General features: G+C 43.0%; 1 protein-coding gene across 1 annotated transcript in view; it reads right to left on the reverse strand.

Moving 5' to 3' along the window:
• Window positions 1-1238: 1238 nt before the first annotated feature.
• Fmo2 (flavin containing monooxygenase 2) overlaps window positions 1239-22458 on the reverse strand; it is a 27346-nt gene continuing 6126 nt past the window's right edge. Inside the window, exons 3-9 of the mRNA XM_005363976.3 lie at window positions 15335-15523; window positions 14232-14394; window positions 12428-12570; window positions 8861-9060; window positions 7246-7601; window positions 5072-5144; window positions 1239-4053 (exon numbers count right to left, since the gene is read on the reverse strand). Coding sequence (XP_005364033.1) covers window positions 3702-4053; window positions 5072-5144; window positions 7246-7601; window positions 8861-9060; window positions 12428-12570; window positions 14232-14394; window positions 15335-15523 — 1476 coding nt within the window. The 3' untranslated portion in view covers window positions 1239-3701. The remainder of the gene's footprint in view (window positions 4054-5071; window positions 5145-7245; window positions 7602-8860; window positions 9061-12427; window positions 12571-14231; window positions 14395-15334; window positions 15524-22458) is intronic.

The raw sequence follows: 22458 nt of genomic DNA on the forward strand, positions 1-22458 counted from the left end.
GATTACAGGTGTGTGTTACCACGCCTGGTTAAAAACAGCCATCCTGCCTCCTCTCCCCTCCCTTCTCTTCCTCCCCACTCTCTCTTTCTGTCTCATAACACACACACACACACACACACACACACACACACACACACACACACACACACACACACGACCCATGTTCCTTCTTTCCACACTCACGGCTCCCAAGTCTAATGTGCACAGGAGATTCTGAAACAGCAGAGATTCTGACTGAGCAGGTTATTGTTATGTTTATGTTGTAAAAGCCATAAGGCCATATCCATGGCACTGTGAGGGTCTCTAAAGTAGGTGGTCTCTGGACAGTGGTTTGGAGCAGACAGCTTTAGAAAGTTGGTCCGGGGTAGCTTTATGTTCAAGATGCACAGCGGTAGAGGGTGACTGGGTGACAACAGGGTGGCTTTTTTCTCTGTAGGGAGCTGCTGCTGAAAATTGATTATAGAAGTTTTGCAAAACGTTTAAGAGATTTGTAAAAATCCAATGGTGTTAATTTAATAATAATTTTGTCTTAGCAAAACTGATCCTCCGCAGTGACTGAGCACCAGTCTAACAGGTGTTCCTTATCTCTTTCACCGTAGAAGCAGGGTGGTAGGCAAAGCTGCTTCCGTGGGCGGTGCAAGAGGTGCATGGGACCATCAGAGTGCTGCCTGGCACGCGTAGGGCAAGGTGGGCGTGCTTTCTGCAAAGGGTCAGACAGGAAGGATCTTAGGGTTTGTGGCCCCCATGCTTGCTCTGTCATAAATGCTCCATTCTGCTGCTGGAGCACAGAAGAAAGGGCAATAAGTGAGTGGGTTGGTCTGTGTCCTGATAAACCATCATAAGAACTGATGTTTTGCTCCACACACGGTAGCTTGTTGATTTTTGCTCTTCAGGTTGGCAGTTTCACATCATGATTTGAAAAGAATTTTTAAGAGTTGACAAGGTAATCTGCTTTTGTTTATTTTTCTGCATTTTTAAAATTTATTTATTGTGTGTGGGTGTAGGTATGAGTGCCTGCACAGAGGTCAGAGGGCAACTTATCAGCATGGGTTCTCTCCTTCCACCACGTGGGTCCTATGACTTGAACTCAGGTCATCAAGCAGGGTGGCAAGTTCCTCCTGCTGAGCCATCTTGCCTGACACAAGGAATCCGCTCTTCGTCAAGAAATAAGAATATATATATTTCATTTGTAATTTTTATTTAAAATTTTTTGTTTTAGAACTTTATATATGCATATGATGAATTTCATTTGTAATTTTTGAAAGGAATTTGCTTATAAGTATAGAAAGAAGTCTTACGAACAAATTAGTGAAGAGGCATAATTTCAGTGAACTTTTGTATGAGTGTGTATGCCTATAAGTGTTTGTGTGTTTAAGCATGTGCAGTTGCATGTATGTGTGGAGGGGTGCATGCATGTGTATTTGAACATGTGTATGTTCATGTTCAGAGGTCAGACTCTGGTCTCATTCCTCAGGCAATTCATTCCTCACTTTTGTTTTTTTTGAGACAGAGTGTCTCACTGGCCTGGAACTCACTAAAACAGACTAGGCTGACTGGCCAGGGATCCCCAGGAATCTGTCTTCATTTCCTTCCCAGTGCTGGGATTAGAAGTCTGTGCCACCACCCCTGGCTTTACAATGTGAGTTCTGGAGCTCCTTCTACACCTGCTTACAAGGCAAACATGTTACCAGCTGGGCAGATTCTGCAGCCCAGTTCAGTGGACTTTAAAGAAAGCTCTTTCTACTGGGAGAGACTGCCATTAAACTGGGAAGGAGTGGAGTCGGGGGGGGGGGCGGGGATGAGAACGAGAGCTTGGTTAAGGTTTAAGAATAGTGTTCACAGAGGGTTCGGAGGGACAAAGAACTATTTACCTACGCCTTCAATATCCCAACCTTTGTCTTCTCTTCAGGGTCACTGATTTAGTCTCTGGGTGTAGCTCATCTCCCACAGAGCGGCTCATGAAAAGAATTGCTCTCAGGAGAGAGAATCCACAGCTTGGTGTTTGTTATGTTGCTCAATGTTTGTTGGCATCAACTGCTTGTGTCTCCTTTAGTTTTCAGTTCAAAGGAAATGTCCCTCACAACTGACACACCCCCTTTCATCAGGTGGCATAGATAATACACCGCTGAGATTTGCCTTGCTTACCTGTAATGCTAATCCTGGACACAGCCTCAGCCACTGGAACATTTTGTGCCGGCTTGGCAGATATAGTTTAGTTCAATTCTTATTTTCTCAAAATGTGATCATTATTTTAAGTATTACTGCATACATATTTCTCATTTTAGATCTCTTCAATTTCTTTTTCCTTTTGAGACAGGGCATCACTATATAGCCCTGGCTGGCCCAGAATTTGCTATGTAGACCAGTCTGGCCTCAAGCTCACAGATATCCACCTGGCTCCAGAGTACTGGGATGAAAGGTCTGTACCATTACATTTAGCTCATGTGTTATTTACGATCTAGCTGAAATAGAGAGCTAATATTGTAAATAAAATTAGTCAGATGAATTTGCAAGCAAAGTGCCACTTTCTACAATGGTTTTAGAAAACTTTAAGCTAATGAATATAATTATGGTCTAATCCTATAATGAATAGAATAAACTATTAGTAAGTACTTTATCAAGAGCAGAGATTTTAATAAATAAGTATATTCCATGGTGAGGTTATGACCTTTCGTTTCAGGGTTCAATGAACTGGGCTCCAACTGAAGCTTCATCTCAAGGCCAGTGGCTAAGGGCATGTTCCATAACCGTCTGTCAACACGGTGTCATCTATAGAATGGGTATTTTAGCTCAACCATTTCATAGTTGCTGTGAGAATTAAATAAAGCAATATATATGATATATACATAGCACAACATCTAATCTGGGATATATATATATATATATATATATATATATATATCAGCTAACTCTATGTTGTAGCTAGGGTATATTATTTTTATGTTTGCATTACTGTTTCTGTCAATATACAGGAACCGAGTCTATTTGCTTAGCTCACAATGTGAATCACTTAAAGTAGTTGCTTTTGTTCTATCATCTCAGTTTTGTCCACCAGTATTTCTGAGTGGATCCCTCATCAAGCCAACAGAGCAGACCATAATACTTGGGAACTGTGACCAGAGTCTGCATAGAAATAGCATGGAGCTCAGTGGGCAGGACATGAAATGTTACCACAGTTTAAAACTAAATTGTTCAGTAATCTAACCCATGTGACTTTTTTTTTTTTTGAGATAGGATCTCTCTATGTAGTCCTTGTTGTTCTGGAACTTGCTACGTTGATCAGGCTGTCTTCAAACTCAAAGGGATCTGCCTGCCTTAGTCTCTCAATTACTTTCTGCCTCTCAAGTGCATGAGCCAACACGCCCAGCTATGACTTGCTTTTTATTCGGCATAATTTGTTTTTTTCCATATAACTTGAAACCTGCTGTGGCTGGAAGCGCTGTCTACCTGTGTTGGTGTTATTCTATAATACTGTTTGGAGACTGATGAGTTTGAGGAAAGAGTAGAACGCAAAAGATGTTCCAGAACCTTCATTTCAGTTTTAACTCTAGACCCAATTCTTCTACTCTCCCTACAATCCTTCTTCCCCTGTTGCCCTGAATTGTAAAATCTCTAATGTAGATGTCATTTCTCCAGTCGTGTTTGCAAAGAGACACTGATGAATGAGAGGCACTGGCGGACAAAAGCGTCATGCTGACAGATTAGAACCACTGAAGTTGGAAAAAGAAGGCCAGGAGAACAGCCAAAAGCCCCAGGATTTTGAGCAGGAAAGCTGCTGGCATGCTGGATGAAGACTCCAGAGTGCGGGTCTTTAAGGGCTTCAGGATCCTCTGCTTCTGGGTGAGGATGGCATTCCTGGCTCCTTCCCACTGGCCAGGTCCAACTAGGCGGTACTGGTAGGAGTTGCAGGGCCCAAAGTAGAGTTTCACAGCCAGTTGAGGGTCTTTGAAGAACAGAGAGACGAAATCTGGCTTCACACCTATCTCCAAGGCGAGTTCATCCAGGTAGTCAATGTAATTGGTCTGCAGCGTCTGGCTCTGGCTTTTTCCAAACCTTAATGAAGTAAATAAAAGGGCAGATTCATAAATGTTCTAAGTTATGTCTGAATATGAGGCACTCAGTGGCTATTTAAAGAACAGCATGAATGCATGAAGGTATGAACTTTAAATGAATGTCTGGGAGGCTCCATTACGAGGCCCATATCTCAGATTGATGAGTATGCTACAAAGTAAACAGACAAATCCACGGAGATTCTAGAAATGTAACGATGTTGAGATGGTGGTGATTATTCATTTCTTATTTAGCTGCTGTATGTCTCCAAGTAAGAATGTATGACTCGGGATTGATACAAATACTCGTGTGGTATCAGAGAGGTAGTGTCTTCCAGAGACCGGATCTACAGCATTCCTTGTTAACTGCTAAAGCACCCTGTAGTCTGGCTGGCATGTGCTGGATACTCAACCTATATTAGATGGATTAAAATCTGCGCAGGAGATGACTCTTTATGTCTGTAAGGTCTTGAGTCAGTGGTGCAAGAGTATTGATCACTGTCAAACTCATTTTCATCTCAACAAAACTGACAAACCAGAGGCATTTTCAGAGTCCCTCAGGCTATGGTGACCTCATCCTGTCCCTGAGCGTGGGTGGCCTGAGGGGATATAAAATCCAACATGGGCATCATAGAAAAAAGAAATAAGATTATTAACCCAAGGAAAGATACTCTGAATTGGTCGGTCCTTCCTTCCTTCCTTCCCTCCCTCCCTCCCTCCCTCCCTCCCTCCCTCCCTCCCTCCTTCCTTCCTTCCTTCCTTCCTTCCTTCCTTCCTTCCTTCCTTCCTCTCTTTTTCTTTGTTTTTTGAGTTATGGGTCATTAAACCAGGATGTCTAAAAAGAATATGAAAACATCAGGTTACACGCTCCCAGTCTCATCTACAGAACTCATCCGTTTGTACCGGGCTGTGATCCAGGGCCGCATTTCCACAGCCCGCTGTCTCTCATAGGCAGTCAGACCATGGTACTCTGTGACACACTACTCTATATAGACATTTTTCTTTATAAGGAAATTGCTTACAGGTCAATTTTCTTTTCAGTCCTTTCAACAATGTCCACCTTCATAGTTGTCTCTGAGGGCAAGCTACACAAGCCTAGAAAACAAAAACGAAAACAAATTTGCTTTGTATAGTGGGTTTGATTTGATATCATTGATTTGTATAGTAGTTGTTTTCTAAAATTAAGTTTCGGCTGTTTTGTCATGTCATAGAGGCAGGACCTCTGTGCTTCTGAGCTGTAGGGGTGAGAATTCCATAGTGGATCATAGCTACTGGCATCAACTATGAACTGGAAAGGCCAGAGAAAAGGCTGAAGAAGGGAAGCATACTTGAGAAACGATGCCAGCTGGGGTGGCTTCTATACTGGCACTGATGGGACCCTGGAGAAGACTTTGCTGTGTGAGGCAACAAGATCAGATTTGCCCTTTGGAAAGATCCATCTGGCTCTTTGGTTAAGGAAAGAGCGCTCACGGGAGAGGAACTTACAATTAGGGAGACCAGGTAAAAGACTGTGGAAGGAGATCTGGTGAGGATGAGAGTGGCCCCAACTAACAAGGGCAGTTGGGTTAGACGAAATAGTGCAATGCCCACTGTATGGGGGAGCCTGTCCCCAGTACTCAAGCGTGCTGTGAGCTTCAGAGGGGAAATGGGGCAAGTCATCTAGCATCTGGGACTTCAGTCCAAAGCTGAGTTTGCCGTTGAGACCCTCCTGTCTCTATTCTCAGGCCCAGCCATCTCTCCAGCCTCCAGTCCTGTAAACCCACCTTGATCCTTCTCCTTCCCCGTGTTGAGCCTTCCAGCACACCCTGGCCCTGCTGGCTTTGTCCCTGACTGTTTCCCACACGTATGTCCTCCTTTCCATTTTGTCTCTCAGCTCTGGCCCAGGTGAGCGCTGGAGTTTTCTCAGTGACCGTCAAGTCTTCATCCCTGGGTTATAAATCTCTGTTCCAAACAACTGATGGAATTACGTGACGTAAAGTAGACACTTCCTGGTCTTCGAGGATACCTCCTCTCTGGTGCCTCTGGCTTAAGAGCTTTCTAAGATGCAGATCCCAGGTTTGGAGGCCAGACTTAATCAGGATGGCTCCCTACGGATCAGCTAGAAGGTTCTTAGGAGCACTAGATTTGTGTAGGACTGATTTATATTTGCATTTTCCTACCCTCCCTCTCTCCCTCCTTCCCTCCCTCCCTCCCTCCCTCCCTCCCTCCTGTCCTTCTGAGAAAGTCTGTTTAGAAGCCCTAGCTAGACTGAACTTGCTGCATGGCCCAGGATGTCATTAAACTCTCATCTATCTTCCTGACTCTAGAGTACCGAAATTACAGGTCTGGAAATACTTGAAAGGTAGAAACAGGAGATCTGGCGTTCAAGGCTAGTCTTGGCTACGTAACAAGTTTGAGGATAGCCTTGATTACATTAAATTCATTCTCGCTCCCCTGGTGGAAAACAAAATCAAAAACAAAAAAATAAAAATAAAACACAGAACAAGAAACAAAACAAAACCTCACAGCTGTCTGTACGTTTACATTTTATAATCCAGGATCCTTAACAAAATGTACAAAGCTTTTGTGTCCCTCTGTCGTTCTTTAAGATTAACCTCCCATCCTGTTCCACCACACAGACTGGTAATGTGGGTCTCAGTTCTCCACAGGCACCCTGACTTTGTCTTTTGCTCAGGCAAACCCTTCTCTGCACTGATGAAACTCAGACATCGGAAAACTGTCCTGGACCTTGTACCATCACACCAAGTTCCTTTCTGGGCCACAGTACACGTTCTGCCACCAAAGCACTTGTCATGTTACTAAAAACAACTCATTTACATTTCTTTCTGGCTGACCAGATCCCAGCACAGGCTCGGTGGTAAACGAGGCTTTTGTTGAACAGAAATGAACCTGAGAAGCAGGAAAAAAAAATAGCCTTTCAAGGAAGGTAACATGCTGCACAAACAAGAAGAGACGAACCTTTAAAAAAAATGTAAAACTTTGTCTCGGTGAGATACGTGTGGCTCAGTGGGTAGAGCCATGCTAGTGTGCCGGTCCCACAATCTGAGCTCTATCTCCGGATCCCACAAGGTGGCAGCAGAGAACCAACTGCCCATAGAGTAGCTGTCTTTTGAGCGCCACCATAGAGCTGCCTTCCTTCCAGTAAAACTAAGGGAAAAAAATGTCAAAACTCCACTTGGTTGAGCAGCCCACTCACCTTTGAAAACTCTTGTTGCCCAACGGGCCTGCAGTTCCACAGTTGGGAAGATGGAGCCTAGAGGCTGGATGAGCCCCATGCACGCAAGGGTTGGCTTCTCCAGTTGAGGGGGGAACATGTATTTGTACAGCGAGACGCTGTTACCCTCCACTTTCACAAGCGAATCTTCAAGGAATGAGAAAGAGAAAGTATAGCCCGTGGCAAAGACAATGACGTCAATGTCCTCCTCCACCGTGCCGTCCTCAAAAATGGCAGCTGTCTCAGTGAGCTCCTTCACTTTGGTTTTCACCTTGACGAGTCCATACAGCAGGCGGCTGGGGAGGTCGTCATTCAGAACAGGTTCTTTCAGAAGGTATCTGAGGCACAAGAGGAAAGAACACACTCAGAGCAGTCTTTGAGTAATCTTCAACCCGCTTGACAGCTTTAGGGTTGGCTCTGAAAAACACAAGAGTTTCCTAAACATCCATCAAACTCCAACTCCACTGTTTTGTCCACTCCAAACTTTGTCACTGGCCTCTAACACTGTCTAACACTGACCATCTCTTCATTTGATAAGCAAATGAAGACAACTAGGTGATAAAAGTAAAAAAACAAAATAACAGCAATAACAACAACAAAACCCCGCAGGCAGAAGCACCTCAGGGGCCTCAGAAGTGATGTCAGCACCCATTGTTAATTTTGAGTTTGCTGGCAATTGTTCCCTGTGGTACCTCTATCACTTTTTATGCATCTGTTTTTCATTATTTGGTAGTTTCATTTAATATCTACCCAATCATAAATAAGGGGAAACATACTACATTAGCACCTAGACCCACTGGGCGGTCAGTGTGAGAATCTGACAATGTGGGAATTGCTGACATATACTGACCCTGATTTCCACAGGAACTCTGTCTGTGGTGGCATGGACGGTGGAACTAAGTCTGCTTGTTTCTCTGGAGTTCTAATGTCTAATGTTTGTAAACTGTTTTCTTTGTTTTAAAACATAAGGCAATCTATGACCTATAGCTGGATTCTTAATTCAGCACAACGGAGCATCTCTAAATATTCCCCTGGGGCCGGGGAGGAAGGCTGTTATCAACTGAAGGAGGGTAAACATCTACACTGTTTACTTGTGCTTACAGTATCCGAGATGTGTGACTTTGATATCAGCAAATATTTGTCTTTTGGCCACGAGAAAAAAATAATATGTTCTCATGGGAACAGCCTTCAGTGCATAAGGGCAGCAGAGCTTGAGTTAGCAGATGAAGAGCTATCTTTACCCATCACAGTGCTCTGAGAAGATCACAGTCTTCTTGAAGAGTCTTCTCTAAACTGTCAGAGAGTTCTTCCAATCAGCTCTAACCCTGCTTTCCTGCTTTCTGGAGTAGCTTCTATACTCCTACCCATATCATTAAGGTTTTTTTTTTCTGGTTTTTTTTGTTGTTGTTGTTGTTGTTTTGTTTTTAAAGACACATAGTACAAATTTGGAATCAAGACCCCAGGACCAATACGATCACACACGCTGTTGGGTTATAGCTTGTGCTACCACATTAGCAAATCGGATCTTTGCAAAGAGAGGAACCATCAGACAGCCTTGCCTGTAATAAGTACAGCACAAAAAGAAAAATAACGTTACTTGTTTTGAGGCACCAGACCATAATTTTCGTGGTTGAACCATCGATTCATTTGTTGCTCCATCATCCACTTGACGATAGTGCGGGGCAGGACATTTCGGAGCATGGAGCTAAATCTAGTGTGGAACACCATGTCCCAAGGGTAGCCATCTTCAGAGATCCGGCTCATGACCCAGGAACCATGTCTGGTGCTGATAAACACCTGACAAACAGACAGGAGTGCAGTTGAAGTGATGAGTGCTGGTCCTTTGGGAGGACTCTCTTGTACAGCTAATAGAAAAGATGTTTGGTGGCACAGTTTGCTGAGTTCTTTTTATTTTATTAATTTGTGTGCAGTGTGTGTGTTCATGTATGAAGGTGTGTGGGAGTATGTGTATATATACGTGTGTGCACGCATGCATGTGTGTATCTGTGTGTATGCATAACGATGCCAGAGGTCAACCTTGAGTATCATCCCTGGTGTTATCCATCTTGGTTTTTATTCGAGACAGGGTTTCTCACTGGCCTGGGTTCATCAATTAGAATAGGCTGACTGTCCAGTACCCAGGAATCTGCCTCTATTTGCCTCTCTAGAACTGTGAGCATGTATCATGAAACCTGATATTTTTACCTACCTACCTGCTTTCCTTTCTTCTATCCGTCCTTCCTCTCTTTCTCCTCCTTCCATCTCTTCCTTTCCTCTTTGTTTCTTCTCTCTTTTTCACTGTTTAATAGCTTCATACATTTATATAATAATAATTTTTAGTCATTTCCTTTCCTCCATTTCCCCCTCTGGCTCTGGGGTCAAGTCTAGGTCCTCTGCTTGCGAAGAAATCACTTTATCTGCTGAGATGTCATCCCAGCCCTCAGGTTCCATTTTAAGAGTATTTGATGTCAAAGTGAGGTCCTCCTAGCTGTTTCACTTCTCTTTGGCAGCTATTTCCTGACGAGGGAAGTCCAGTAACTTGCCCTGAGAGTGGAGTGCATCAAAGCCCTGATAGTATCCTGGAGATATGAGAAAAGTCTTTGAACTAATTCTCATGGTCAGTTGACCAGCCTCTCTGGTGTTTAGAGATGTGTTCTGCTGCTCCCTGAGAAACAGCTACTCTGTCCCTTCATTGTGCCTACCCAAGGATACCTGGTGAATAATCACAGGCCTTGCAAACGTGTGTCTACTGTGTCATGGCTGCAGGCATGCACGCGTGGATCTCAGTATCTCTGGATGGTGAATAGGAAGAGCAACCACCTCTTTCCAGACCTGAAAGAACATTACTTATTTTAAAAGCTAAAACCTCTGTCTGTGTGCTGTGGCTCCTTTCCTCTTTAGTACACATCTTTTTAAAATTATGTCTTTACATTTTGGGATAACAACTATAACATTTCCTCTTTCCATTCCTCTCTCCAGTTCCTCCCACATACACTTTGATCCCACTTTCTTTCAAACTGAAGGCCTCTTTTTCATTCATTGTTGTTGTTGTATGCATTCTTTGCCTTTTATATTAAAATTTCTGTTTCCAATACATACATTTAAAAATATTGTCAAAGATGTGTTCTCTTTATTGTTGTCTTCCCATGGTCCAAATGCATCATTTCAGCTTCCCAAACTTTTGTCTCATCTTATTAGTTCTGTTAATATCTTCAATCAATAAACAAGACTCATTTTCAAGGCATTCAGTTTTCTCAAGAGGTTTAGGTCATGGATACTGGGTCCAGACTCCCTAGATTTGAAACTCAGTCCCCCTACCTATGAGCTAAGTAGCCTTGGAGAGTTCTTTGGGTTACTCTCTGCTTTTCTCTTTCTCTCTTTTAGAGTGGGGCAGTATAGCATCTGTCTTGGGACATTACTGTACAGGTTAAAGGAAGTTACCGATGTGCTGTGAAGTATAAGCACACAAAAACTCTCATTGTTTTGTAGATTGACCTTGGAGGAGGCATTACAGCTTTTTTGGGGAAGGACATCAGTCCTACCTAAGCTTGTGAAGTAGCACATAACCAAGCATGGATGTACCCTTGCTCTGTGTGGGGGCCATATGCTTATATCTCAGTTTGCTCCTGTTGCTGCTCTTAGGCAGACTCGAAAATACTTGGAGTGGGTATTGGATATTCCCTTTAAATGCTCCATCACCATCTCTTTCTATTATTTTCTCTGTCTCCTTCAGTAGGATCAACATTAGGTTTTCCATTTTATTTGTTTTCTTTCTGTTATGACCACTTTGTTGCAGAGAAATTAACCTAGATGAAGACTGTGATCCACGTGAGGGTCAAGGCTCAGGCTGCCATCTTTGAGAAGCTAACTTCCAGGTCCAGATGTGAAGATCTGAGAGCTTACTACTCTGTTTTACTTTTAGACTGTGATTAATAAATATCGAAGAGAGGCTCTATGCAAAAGAGTAATGACTTATAAGGCACAGGGACAGAGCCAAAGTAGCTGCTTGATATTAAATTTGGCCAATACTTAGGCTTGTTGACATCATGACCTTATAAAGACATGGCTCATGAAATTCAATATTTGAGTCTCTGGGACATCTGCTCTAAGTCCAAATCACTAACCTGGCACATGCATTAGCCTTGGATGGCTCTTTACTTGGCGGACAGTGAAGACAACTTAGTTCCTTCCTCCTGTCCTATTGCACTCTTTTCCTCTCAAGTTTTAGAGGTGTTTCCAGCATGGAGGAGCTGGCATCTGGTGGTTCCTGCCTCTTTCTACTGTCTTTCAAATTTTCATGTATTGCCTCTTTACTTGTTCTTTATGGCAAGGGTTGAAAGCTTTGAAAAGTGAAAGGTGACAGTGATCTATCTATCTATCTATCTATCTATCTATCTATCTATCTATCTATCTATCTATCTATCTATCTACCATCTATCTATCTGAGACAAGACATCTTACAGGACTGGAGCTTGCCAATAGATAGGTGCCTGGCTAACAAACCTGTGGTGTCTACTTCTGTCTGTGTCCCCAACCCTGGGATTACAACTGTGTGCTCTCATGCATGGTTTTAAAACAATATGGGTTCTAGGGTTCAAACGCAGGTCCTCACGCTTGTTCAGCAAGCGTTTTTCTAACTAAGCTATCGCTTGGCCCATGTACTACATCTCTAAAAGTTGGTTCTTAAAATAGTAAGGCCATGCATGTTGATGCATGCCTGTAATCCCAGCATTTGGGAGGCAGAGGCAGGCAGATCTCTGAGTTTGAGGCCAGCCTGGTCTATAGAGCAAGTTCCAGGACAATCAGGGCTACACAGAGAAACCCTGTCTCAAACAAATAAACAAACAAACATGACCAGGTCAGTTTCTCATTAGGCGCCTTGGATAAAAAGTAGGCTTTCTGTACCAGAAATATCTAATTGAAACATCCCATAAAAAAAAAAACAAACCCAAGGCACTACAGCTCAGAGAAGCAGAACGACTGGTTCTACGACACACAGCTAGTTAGCAGCAGAGGTGGGGTTTAGACTCTGGCTTCCAGATTTCCTAAGCTGTTACAACAGGCAGCCACCTATCAAGCAATGGACCTTTGGTGTACAGCTGGGTGCCCCAGTGGTCTCTCCCCACCCCTTCCACACAGCACAAGAGAAGCAAAAGCATCGCACCTGTGAGGCCTTCTTACTCAGCTCAGAGGCAATATCTATGGCTGAGTTTCCTATCCCAACCACCAGGATGCGTTTCCCCTCAAAGCCAGCAGGGTGCTTGTATTGGCGGCTATGGAAATACTGGCCTTTGAACTTCTCGATACCTGTGGGAGGAAGAAGAGGGAAACTGTGACCTTCCAAGTAAGAAGTTATGACAAGTTAATTTCAATAAAACTGCAGGTCGGTTTTCCCTTTTTGGATTCTCACCTCCTCCCTTACAGGAGTTACAATAGTCAAATATCAAACTCTAACTAAAATTCCTTATTAAATATGAGGTCCACGTGAGAGACTGGAGTGTGTGTGTTCACCAGTGGCAAACAAATGGCTTTGCTGTAAGACCGTGACCTGATGCGGGCATCTCACTAGCTGTTCTATTTGGGGCAGTCTAATGACACTCTAGTTTCACATCGTTGATACATTTAAGAAACCTTCATCTGGTGATGGATGGAGATAGAGACAGAGGCCCACACTGGAGCACTGGACTGAGCTCCCAAGGTTCCAATGAGGAGCGGAAGGAGGGAGAAGATGAGCAAGGAAGTCAGGACCACGAGGGGTGCACCCACCCACGGAGTCAGTGGGGCTGATCTATTGGGAGCTCACCAAGGCCAGCTGGACTTTGACTGAAAAAGCATGGGATAAAACCGGACTCTCTGAACATGGAGAACAATGAGGGCTGATGGGAAGCCAAGGACAATGGCACGGGGTTTTGATCCTACTTCATGTTCTGGCTTTGTGGGAGCCTAGCCAGTTTGGATGTTCACCTTCCTAGACATGGACGGAGGGGGGAGGACCTTGGACTTTTCAGAGGGCAGGGAACTCTGACTGCTCTTTGGACTGGAGAGGGAGGGGGAGAGGAGTGGGGGGAGGGGAAGAAGGGTGGGAGGAGCGGGAGGGAAATGGGAGGCTGGGAGGAGGCTGAAACTTTTTTTTCCTTTTCTCAAAAAAAAAAAAAAAAGAACTCTTTGGAAATAGTGTTATTATAATTGTGCAATAATTAGAAGAGTGCTTATCATTTTGCAAAAGCAAATAACTAAAAGACTAAAACCAGGCCTACAGAAGTTGCTTCTTGAGTGACTCAATGACCATCTGATTGTTAACCATTTGTGTTCTTCCAGTGTGCCGCTTCTATACTTCCCAGTAATATCTGGCCTTATTAAAGTGTTCTTTGCTTTTAGTGTGGGCAATTCTCATATGAAGCCTGATTGTGACCCACTGTGTCAGACACTTTCCCAGAGGACTCTGGGAAGGGAATGCTCTTTGTGAGTCCTTGTCTAGGAGACGATCTTGACTAGGAAGTTCTCTCAGAGGGAATGTTGGGACGACCTGCCAGCTGGCTTCAGGCATCTGCTCCCATGTTCCTTCCCTCATCTTTGTCCCGCCTCAGTGTGTATTTCCAGGAATTCTCTCTAGCAACCTTTGGCCAGTAGAAAAGGCCCCAGGGATGTAGTAAATTTCCATGGGTTTGGCAGGACAGAACAATTAGGGTAGGCGTTTGGAGGTCCTCTTATAGGGAATGCATGTTTGTGTGAATCCTTTGAATTGCTGGGGAAAATGTAATGATCTGGAGGAAGTTACCTGAGCTATGTGTGAAGACTCAGAGGAAGCAATAGAAGCAGAGATGGTGTCTGCCATGCTTCTGCTCCCCAGCTGTTCCTCAAGCTTACTGCCACCCCCGTTCACAGCAGCCAATCCCGCCTGTCCATCAGAACTCCATGCGAGATTCCTGGAGGCCTACTCCTCCATGCTGAGAAGCCCACAGCCTCACCTGGAAACGACTTCAGCGGCAGGTGAGGTTGGATGTGATGGCCGCTGCAAACCATAACTGCGTCAAAGACGGCATGCTGCTCCTTGCCATTGCTCTGAGTATGAACTTCCCACTGCCCAGAAGAGGCAAAATCTGGGCGTCTTTTCACACTAATGACGGTGGTCTTGAACAAACACAGAGAAGGCCTTGTTAATTACTCTGTCAGGGCCCTGGAAGTCAGGATGGGGCGAGGGTAATAGGTAATCCATTTGATTTTTGTGAGTCCACTGCCAGCAAACTTTGTCAAGTGGGCCCTTCTTGTTCCTTTGGCAGGCAAGCACTGAGGATATCCTTAGAAGACTGCCACTCATGGGATGGCTCTACCAGGAATTGGAGGGGAAACCACAGGAGATCCTCTAAATGGACATGAAGCTGTCCCTAAAATGGACAAAACTAGTCCCTAAAAGTGGACATTTCAACAGTATTTACAAATACAGATTTCCATGAAGATAAGCTGTTATGTGAACACAACACAAGCCTGGTGCTCACAAAGCCAAAGTTGCTAAGGACGTGAAATGCCTTAAAAATGAGCCCCATTGAGTTGTTTGTTCAGAAAAGCAGTTTCAACTAGACCAGTGCTCCGTGCTTAGTGGTAACATGTTTCCTTGCTGTTCCTCTTTGTAGACAGTACAGGAAATGGTAATCTCAGGTATAACGCAAGATGATTGGATCGTCCCTCTGTTGTGCAGTTTACATGCAGAAAAGAAATTATGAAAAAGTAGATAGGTGAACCTGAGACAAATGGAAAGTGGACAGTGTGTGTGTGTTTAACCCATTTCTGTGGAGAACGTAGAAAAAGGACAATTTGGCTCGGATTCATACAGCCTTTCCAGAGGAACGAGGCTTGGAAAGATCAGTGTGGCACTGGCTTAAATGTCATTTTCACATCACTTTTCATCGTCATCTGAACTTTCAGTCTTAATGGACGGTTTTACCATGCTTTTACCTTTCCACAAAGCCACCAAAGTGCCATAGTTTATTTTAAGGTCTTTCACTGCCAGAGACACTTTTCCATTTATGTGTGAATTAAGGCAGAGAAATCCCTTCCCCACCACACACAGTACCTGAAACTGAATGTATTTGAGAAGATCAAACTTCTTGGCAAAAATCCTGAAATATTCCAGGAGTTTAGAATTGTGCAGGAAGTTGGGGAAATCCTCGGGCATTGGGAAGTCACTGAAGCAGGACATTTCTTTGCTGGTGTTGGTGATGACGGAGTGATAGATGCTTGCTCGACCATCTTCCACGTTCTCCTAAAGGAGCGAGTGAAACCATCAGTGGCAATGATTTTAATCCAAGTCTTACTCGTAGTAAAAGTCTTCTTCTGGCCGGGTGGTTGTGGTGCACACCTATAATCCCAGCACTTGGGAGGCAGAGGCAGGTGGATCTCTGTGAGTTCAAGGCTAGCCCTGGTCTACAGAGTGAACTTCAGGACAGCCAGGGCTGCTATATAGGGAAACTCTGTCTTGAAAACACATACACACACACACACACACACACACACACACACACACACACACACACGTATGTATATGGCATCTGGGAGCAAAGAGACAGCACATGTAGCCCGTCATTCTGTGTGATGAACCTGTTTATTGACAACTGGCGCTGCTCAGTAGTTGTGCTATTGGTCCTCATGGGGTTTGGAGTACAGACAAGTTTTTTTTTTTTTTTTTTGGCATATTGCAAAATATTTAACACTCTATCAGCCTACCTATTTAACACCAAACATTGTGAGCCAGTTGTCTTCTTAAATTCCCCTAGGGAAGCTTTATTTACTCTGACTTTGAAGAACTAATAATTCCTGGGACATTGAATATAGAATTGAAAATTAAATGAGTGTGTTTAGAAGCAGGGAGGCTTTATATCTTGATTTGATCCCATAGGTCTTTATTTTGTTCTTAATTCAAATCAATTGTCCTTAAGTGACAAAGGTGATTAGTGCCGACACCAAATATCGTAGTTTTGCCAACTTGAAACACACTTAGACACACCTGGAAAGAGAAAATCTCAGCTAAGGGACTGACCCTTTGGTATATCTGTAGGCCTTTTCTTGCCTGCTGATTGATGTACGGTAGCCATCCCACTGTGGATGGTGTCATAATTGGGCAGGTGGGCCTGAGCTGCAGAACAGAGCAAGCTAAACAAGCCAGTAAGCAACACTTCTCTATGGTCTCTGCTTTGATTCCTGGCTTCAGGCTCCTGCCCTGGTTTCCTGCCTGGCTTGCCTTCATGATGGAGACTGTAATCTGTAGGCTGAAATGAACCCTTTCCTCCCCCAGTTGGTTCTGGTCAGTGTTTGATCACAGAAATAGGAAGCAAACTGAGACATCAGCCAGACCTCAAACCTGATTTTTAATGTTCACAATTGTGCCTCGGTAAAAGTCCCATAAAGCACATGTTATGACTTAGTTAATATTTTCTTCTAAGTCATGCTCTACATGATGTCCTTCATGTAAATTCATGTAAATAAATAGCCATGATTGATGTTCAGAATCTGTGAATAAACCTACGATGAGAGAGGCTTTTATTAGAAAATTTAAATAATGGTGCATAAGAACCCTTCAGTAGATGTGTCAGTGTGAACACAGACTAGGCTATAATCCAGAAAACAGTAATTGCTATTTGACTATGCATTAGAGTGGCTGTAAGGATAGTAGAGTTTGTAGGAATTCACTAATTACTTAGTCTTACTTATATGGCACTGTATTTTCTTCTGTAGAAAAGTTTAAAAAGAAAAATATTCACTTGTAATCCAAACAGCATTTTAAATCAAGTATAAATGTATCTTTCTTGTAATTTTTTAATAGAAAATTATTCCTTGCCTGTTGCGTTTTTTTAGACCCTCAGTTCCTTAGTTTTTGGTACCATTGGAAGTGGTCATCCGAGATGGGCACGACCTACACAATGGACAGAAAGCCAGCCGCAGGAAGATAGTAAGACTCTACCCAAAGCCACATCCATAAAGAAATAAAGCAAATAAAAAAATGAAAGAGGTAACCAGGACTAGAAGAAGATGTGCTTATCTTCACAGTTAGATGTGGGTGTCAACACATGTCTTTCTCTTTAAAGAGAAAAGTCTGGACCAATCTGTGCCATTCATCTGTGAGACAGAGATGTAAGAAGTGCTCCGTAATACGAGGAATGTCATTAAGCCTCAGCATTGATGCTTTCACAGCTCACTGTGGCACTGAAGGTCAATCTTGGTATCAGCTACTCTGCCGATATAGAAGAACTGGCATAGTGGCTCACTATTACACATGAATGTTCTGCAACAGGTTAAACTTGGTCTCCATGAGCTAAAAAAGAGCAAGTTTATGTGACTTGCCATCCATTGTCATAGTAGAAAGTACTCCACATGTTTGGCTTCACTGGGTCTTAATATCTGGGGTACCAACACCTTATTACTTACTCTCAGAGCAGACTGGTTAAGAGAAATACTCAGAATTCTTGCCAAATATGGATTTGCTTACAAATATCCTTTTTCCTCACATCCCTTCTTCTTTCTTCTTTTATTAATCCTTCATCACTCATACTTCTATTCTCTCATGCCTATGATCAGACTTTCCCCATGAGTAGTGTGTTTATTTTTCCTAGACTAGAATCTAAACTTGAATAATAATTTTTGTTCCTGTTGTAGGTGTCTTGGGCAAAGGCAGTCAGTGGAGAGTATGCAGCTTATTCACTATGCTGGGTCTCTAGACAGAGAGGGCTCATGGTGCTGTTATTGTGAAATATATATATATATATATACATACATACATACATACATGTAATGGAATACAAACATGCATTTCAGTAGAATGAAAGGTTTTCTGACTTTCACACAGGAATATGATTACTTGAACATTGGATGAATAAGTAAAGGTGCTCTTATTTTCTAACACTAGCTTCAAATTGTGCAATACTGCAGTCATATTGATATTTAAACATTTTTTTCTGTTTTATTTTTGGGGAGTGTAATTGAACACAATGTCCTTGGCAAAACTGAATACTTGTATTTCCTATTCTACCAGAGTCTTAAAATAGGAAATATTTTATTAAGAAAAGAAATGCATTTTTCCCTCTCAAGACTACATGATTTTGAGTAGTGTTGAATAAACAGTGAGGATTCCATAAATATTCTGGTGGGACTGGTCCCTGCTGCCTCTCTTAATGCTTCTGCAAACACAAACAAGTTACACAACTCAGTTTCTTCGTGTTCCTGTGTCAAACGGTGTTTGTGCATAACCCAGACGTTAGACATTTGTTCCAAAGTTTGCAGAGATTAGATAAAGTGCTTAGTACAATGCCTGCCTCCAAATAAGTGATAAACTAGTGTCGGCCTCTCTCACTATCACTACAGACCGCCAGGGTGAACCTCACCGAACAGAAAATCATTACACCCTTCTGAACCAAGACTGTGACACCGTAGACAAAACATTAGGACTTTTTCAAGAGTTAAAGCATGGCCTAGGAGTGTGATTGGACTCTGTCAGGTACATTTTTAAAGGAGGGTTTGATTTGAGGATGAGAAGAACTCATTCTAATTGCTGATTCTTAATACAAATTTTAGGGCCCAACTAAAATCTTCATTGGAAGTTTCACGTTTATAGATCATCACCAAACAGTGACGGTATCATAAGTCTTTTCTTTTCTGAGGAGGAAGTGATCATCTTTATAGTAGATTTGATTGGTAGAAACAGTTTCTTGTCAAAAGCAATGCCTGGTTGGGGGTAATAGAGCTAGCATGTTTAAGGCCCTATGATTCTTCCCCCAAATTTGTTTTTTTTTTTTTCCCTTCAAGACAGTGTTTCTGTGTATCCCTGACTGTCCTGGAACTCATTTTGTAGATCAGGCTGGCCTCGAACTTACAGAGATCTGCTGCATGCCTCTGCCTCCTGAGTACTGGATTAAAGTGCCTGACTGCCAAAATCTTTATAAGAGCTTCTTCATTTAGTTAGTTGGATGAAGTAGAAGTCTATGTGTTTGGGTGAAATTGGCATAATTTTCATTCTTGCAAATGAACCATGATTAATGCTAACTTAACAGCGCTTATTTTGGCCTGAATTGTGCTGGGAGTTGGGAACAGGAAGTAAATAATACAAGAACAGTGTCTTTCTTTGGGGGAGCTTATTACTGTATTGAATTAAAATGCAGCTGGGCCTTGGAGCTGTAAAAGTGAAGTTGGAGGGAGAAGAGAGGCTTTTCTTTCTGCTAGACAGAGACAGAGAGTCTTCAAAGTGTTTAATTGTACCCCATGGGTGTGGCTTAAAGTGATATTTATGCAAAAATAAAAATAATCTGATTGCCTTAGCATTTTAGATTTTGCTATGGTTTATGTGCTTAAGATAAACTTTTTTTTCTTTTCTTTTTTTTTTTTTTTTTTGGTTTTTCGAGACAGGGTTTCTCTGTAGCTTTGGTGCCCGTCCTGGAACTAGCTCTTGTAGACCAGGTTGGCCTCAAACTCCCAGAGGTCCGCCTGTCTCTGCCTCCCGAGTGCTGGGATTAAAGGCGTGCACCACCACCACCCGTCAAGATAAACAATTTTTGTTAAAGGATTTTGCTAGCTTATAATATTCAGTTTTCTTAAACCATATAGCAGAACCGAGTGAGTTCAGTGAGAACTGGTCTTAGATATACCATCTTTTGATCATGGGTTGGGCTGAAATTTATCTTTGACTCTGGGGAAAATGAAAAGGCAGAAAAATCTAAAGTTCAAAAGGATGATTCTCAAGGTGAAATGTAATTACTCAAGGCGGGGGTGCTGGGGGAGGAGTAAAGTGGAAGTTGACATCTGGGATGTGAAGGACAAACACCTGAGGTTAGCCCTTTTCTGGACATCACATTGGCCTTATCAGTCATACTCAGGAAACAATGAACATGCATGTCCTTGTAAGCACTTTGTCATTCATCCTTTCGTGCCTGTGTGTATCTTCTCCATTACTTGGAATGAATATGATTAGAACTTTTCACCTCCTTGCATGATTAAACTGTGCTCCTCATATATGAGAGTGGAGCAGCTGCATCAGAAGAATTCAGAGGAAGTTTGAGAACTATAAAGGTCAAGTTGGTATGCTTAGCACTGAGGCATCTGTATAATGCCATTCTATTTTATGCATAAAATATGTTTTTTCTTTTTCTTTGAGAAACTGGGGGTTCAGCTCAGGGGCTTATACGTCTATGTGCATACATACCCTTAGTCTCTTTTTAAATTTTTTATTTTAAATCAAGCTTAAAATTTGAAACAGGGTCCCACTTAGTGGCCCAGACAGACCTTGGATTTATAACCTTACATAAGTCAGCCTCTGGAGTATCTGAGATTACAGGCTTACATGACCAGACCTGGGCTTAGAACACGTTTTGGATTTCCTTGATCTTATGCTATATGCTTTTTTCAGTCTATGCAGGAAAATATCACTTTTCAAAACTGTTATGAAGAAGCAAAATAAGTGTATTTCAGACCGTTAATGACTATGCCTACAGGACCACAGTTCTACCTATTTGTCTGCCTGGAGAGGTTCACATAAATTAGGTTAAACTTGGTTCTAGAAGTGTCATTAGGATGCAAATGCCTATTGAGTTATGCTGTGACAAGTTTGTCTACAAGAATTTCAAGTTCAACAAGGGTAAGGCTGTTTGTCATCTCTTCTGAAAAGAACACCAGAGAGCCTGTAGTCATCTCTTCTGAAAACAACACCAGAGAGCCTGTAGTCATCTCTTCTGAAAAGAACACCAGAGAGCCTGTAGAATGTCATGTCCTACATGAACGGAATGGCTCTTAAATGGCAGATGCCAACCAAGCAGAAGAAAGGCTGTGATGGACACAAACAATAAGTGGACAAGTACATGTTTGGGTCAGTGTAGAGGTGGCGCCAAACGGCAGACCTCATTTGGGAAATACGTCAGGTGTCCACTTTCTATTTTTATCTTATTCTGATCAATATTTTGTTTGTTTCTTATGAGACAGAGGGTCCCTATATTGCCTAGCCTGGCCTCCAACTTGTCATGTAGCCCAGGGTGGCCTTGTGCTGAATATCCTTATGCCTTTGCCTCCCAAATATGGCCATTACAGTGTGGCTTATCATGCCTGGCCTTGTGATCAATATTTTAACCAATGACTTTGACAGAGACAAATACAGATGATCATATTTGGGTATACCCAATGGAGGGTGGCATAGTAAAGATGACAGATAATTGAAATTTCAAATAAAATTTCCAAGGCCAAGCAAACTTACAAAATGCAAAACAATAACACGGGAGGTTGTTGTGAGTATAAAGTGAGATCTACATGAAAATAACCATGCAAACATTAGTTCTTGTTCTGTAAATGCTGAAAATGTAGCATTAAATTGTTTTAGTGAAAGTGGTATTGGGGCGAAGTACAAGGAAATCATACTGGCAAGACTCAGACTACTGATAACAGTTTTGTCGAAGGAACTGATTGTGTCTGGTTCATGCTTAATGCCTACTGCATTGGCCAGCCTCTCTCTGATCTTGAAATACATAAGTTTTAAAAAATATTATCAATTTGAATTAGATCTCAGGAAAGTCACATGCTAAGAGATGGTAATATTTCAGGCTGATTATAGACATAAGAGACTAAGTTGGGGGCGCAGACGCGGGCGGCAGCGCAGGCAGATCGGCACAGACGTGGGCGGAGGCGCGGCAGATATGAACTTATATTTTCTGATGGTCCAAGCTTGAAACAGTACAGGTGTGTTGGTGGCTGGCCTGCAAAGTGGGAGGTCCTTTGTTGGCTAGGTCCCTGGAGAACGGGAAGCCTGGACCTGCCCCTGAAGACCCTCCTAAGTAGTGGGAGTGTTCTTGACCCACGGTGGGACCCAGGAAACAGAGTGGGGGCATTCCCCCACCCCCCTGACTCCCCAGCCAGCCTGCTAGGGCAGTTCCTCCTCTGCTGCGACCTCTCTCTCCCTGGTCCATCCCAGCTTGCCCCCAGAGGCCTCCTTCCTTCTCCCTCCCTTCCGCAGGCCATGGGATCACCCAGTTTAGCCTGTTTGGGCACTGGGTTGGGTGCTCAGGGCAGAGGGCAGCGGGAGTGTCTTTGTTTTGGTGGCTGGCCTACAGAGTGGTAGACCTTTTGTTGACGAGGTCCCTGGCAAACGGGGAGCCTGCTCCTGTTCCTGTAGACCCTCCTGAGTGGTGTGAGGGATCTTGGCCTGCGGGGCCAGACCCAGGAAATAGAGCG

Source organism: Microtus ochrogaster, assembly GCF_000317375.1.
Source record: "Microtus ochrogaster isolate Prairie Vole_2 chromosome 6 unlocalized genomic scaffold, MicOch1.0 chr6_random_2, whole genome shotgun sequence".
NCBI classification, from domain to species: domain Eukaryota; kingdom Metazoa; phylum Chordata; class Mammalia; order Rodentia; family Cricetidae; genus Microtus; species Microtus ochrogaster.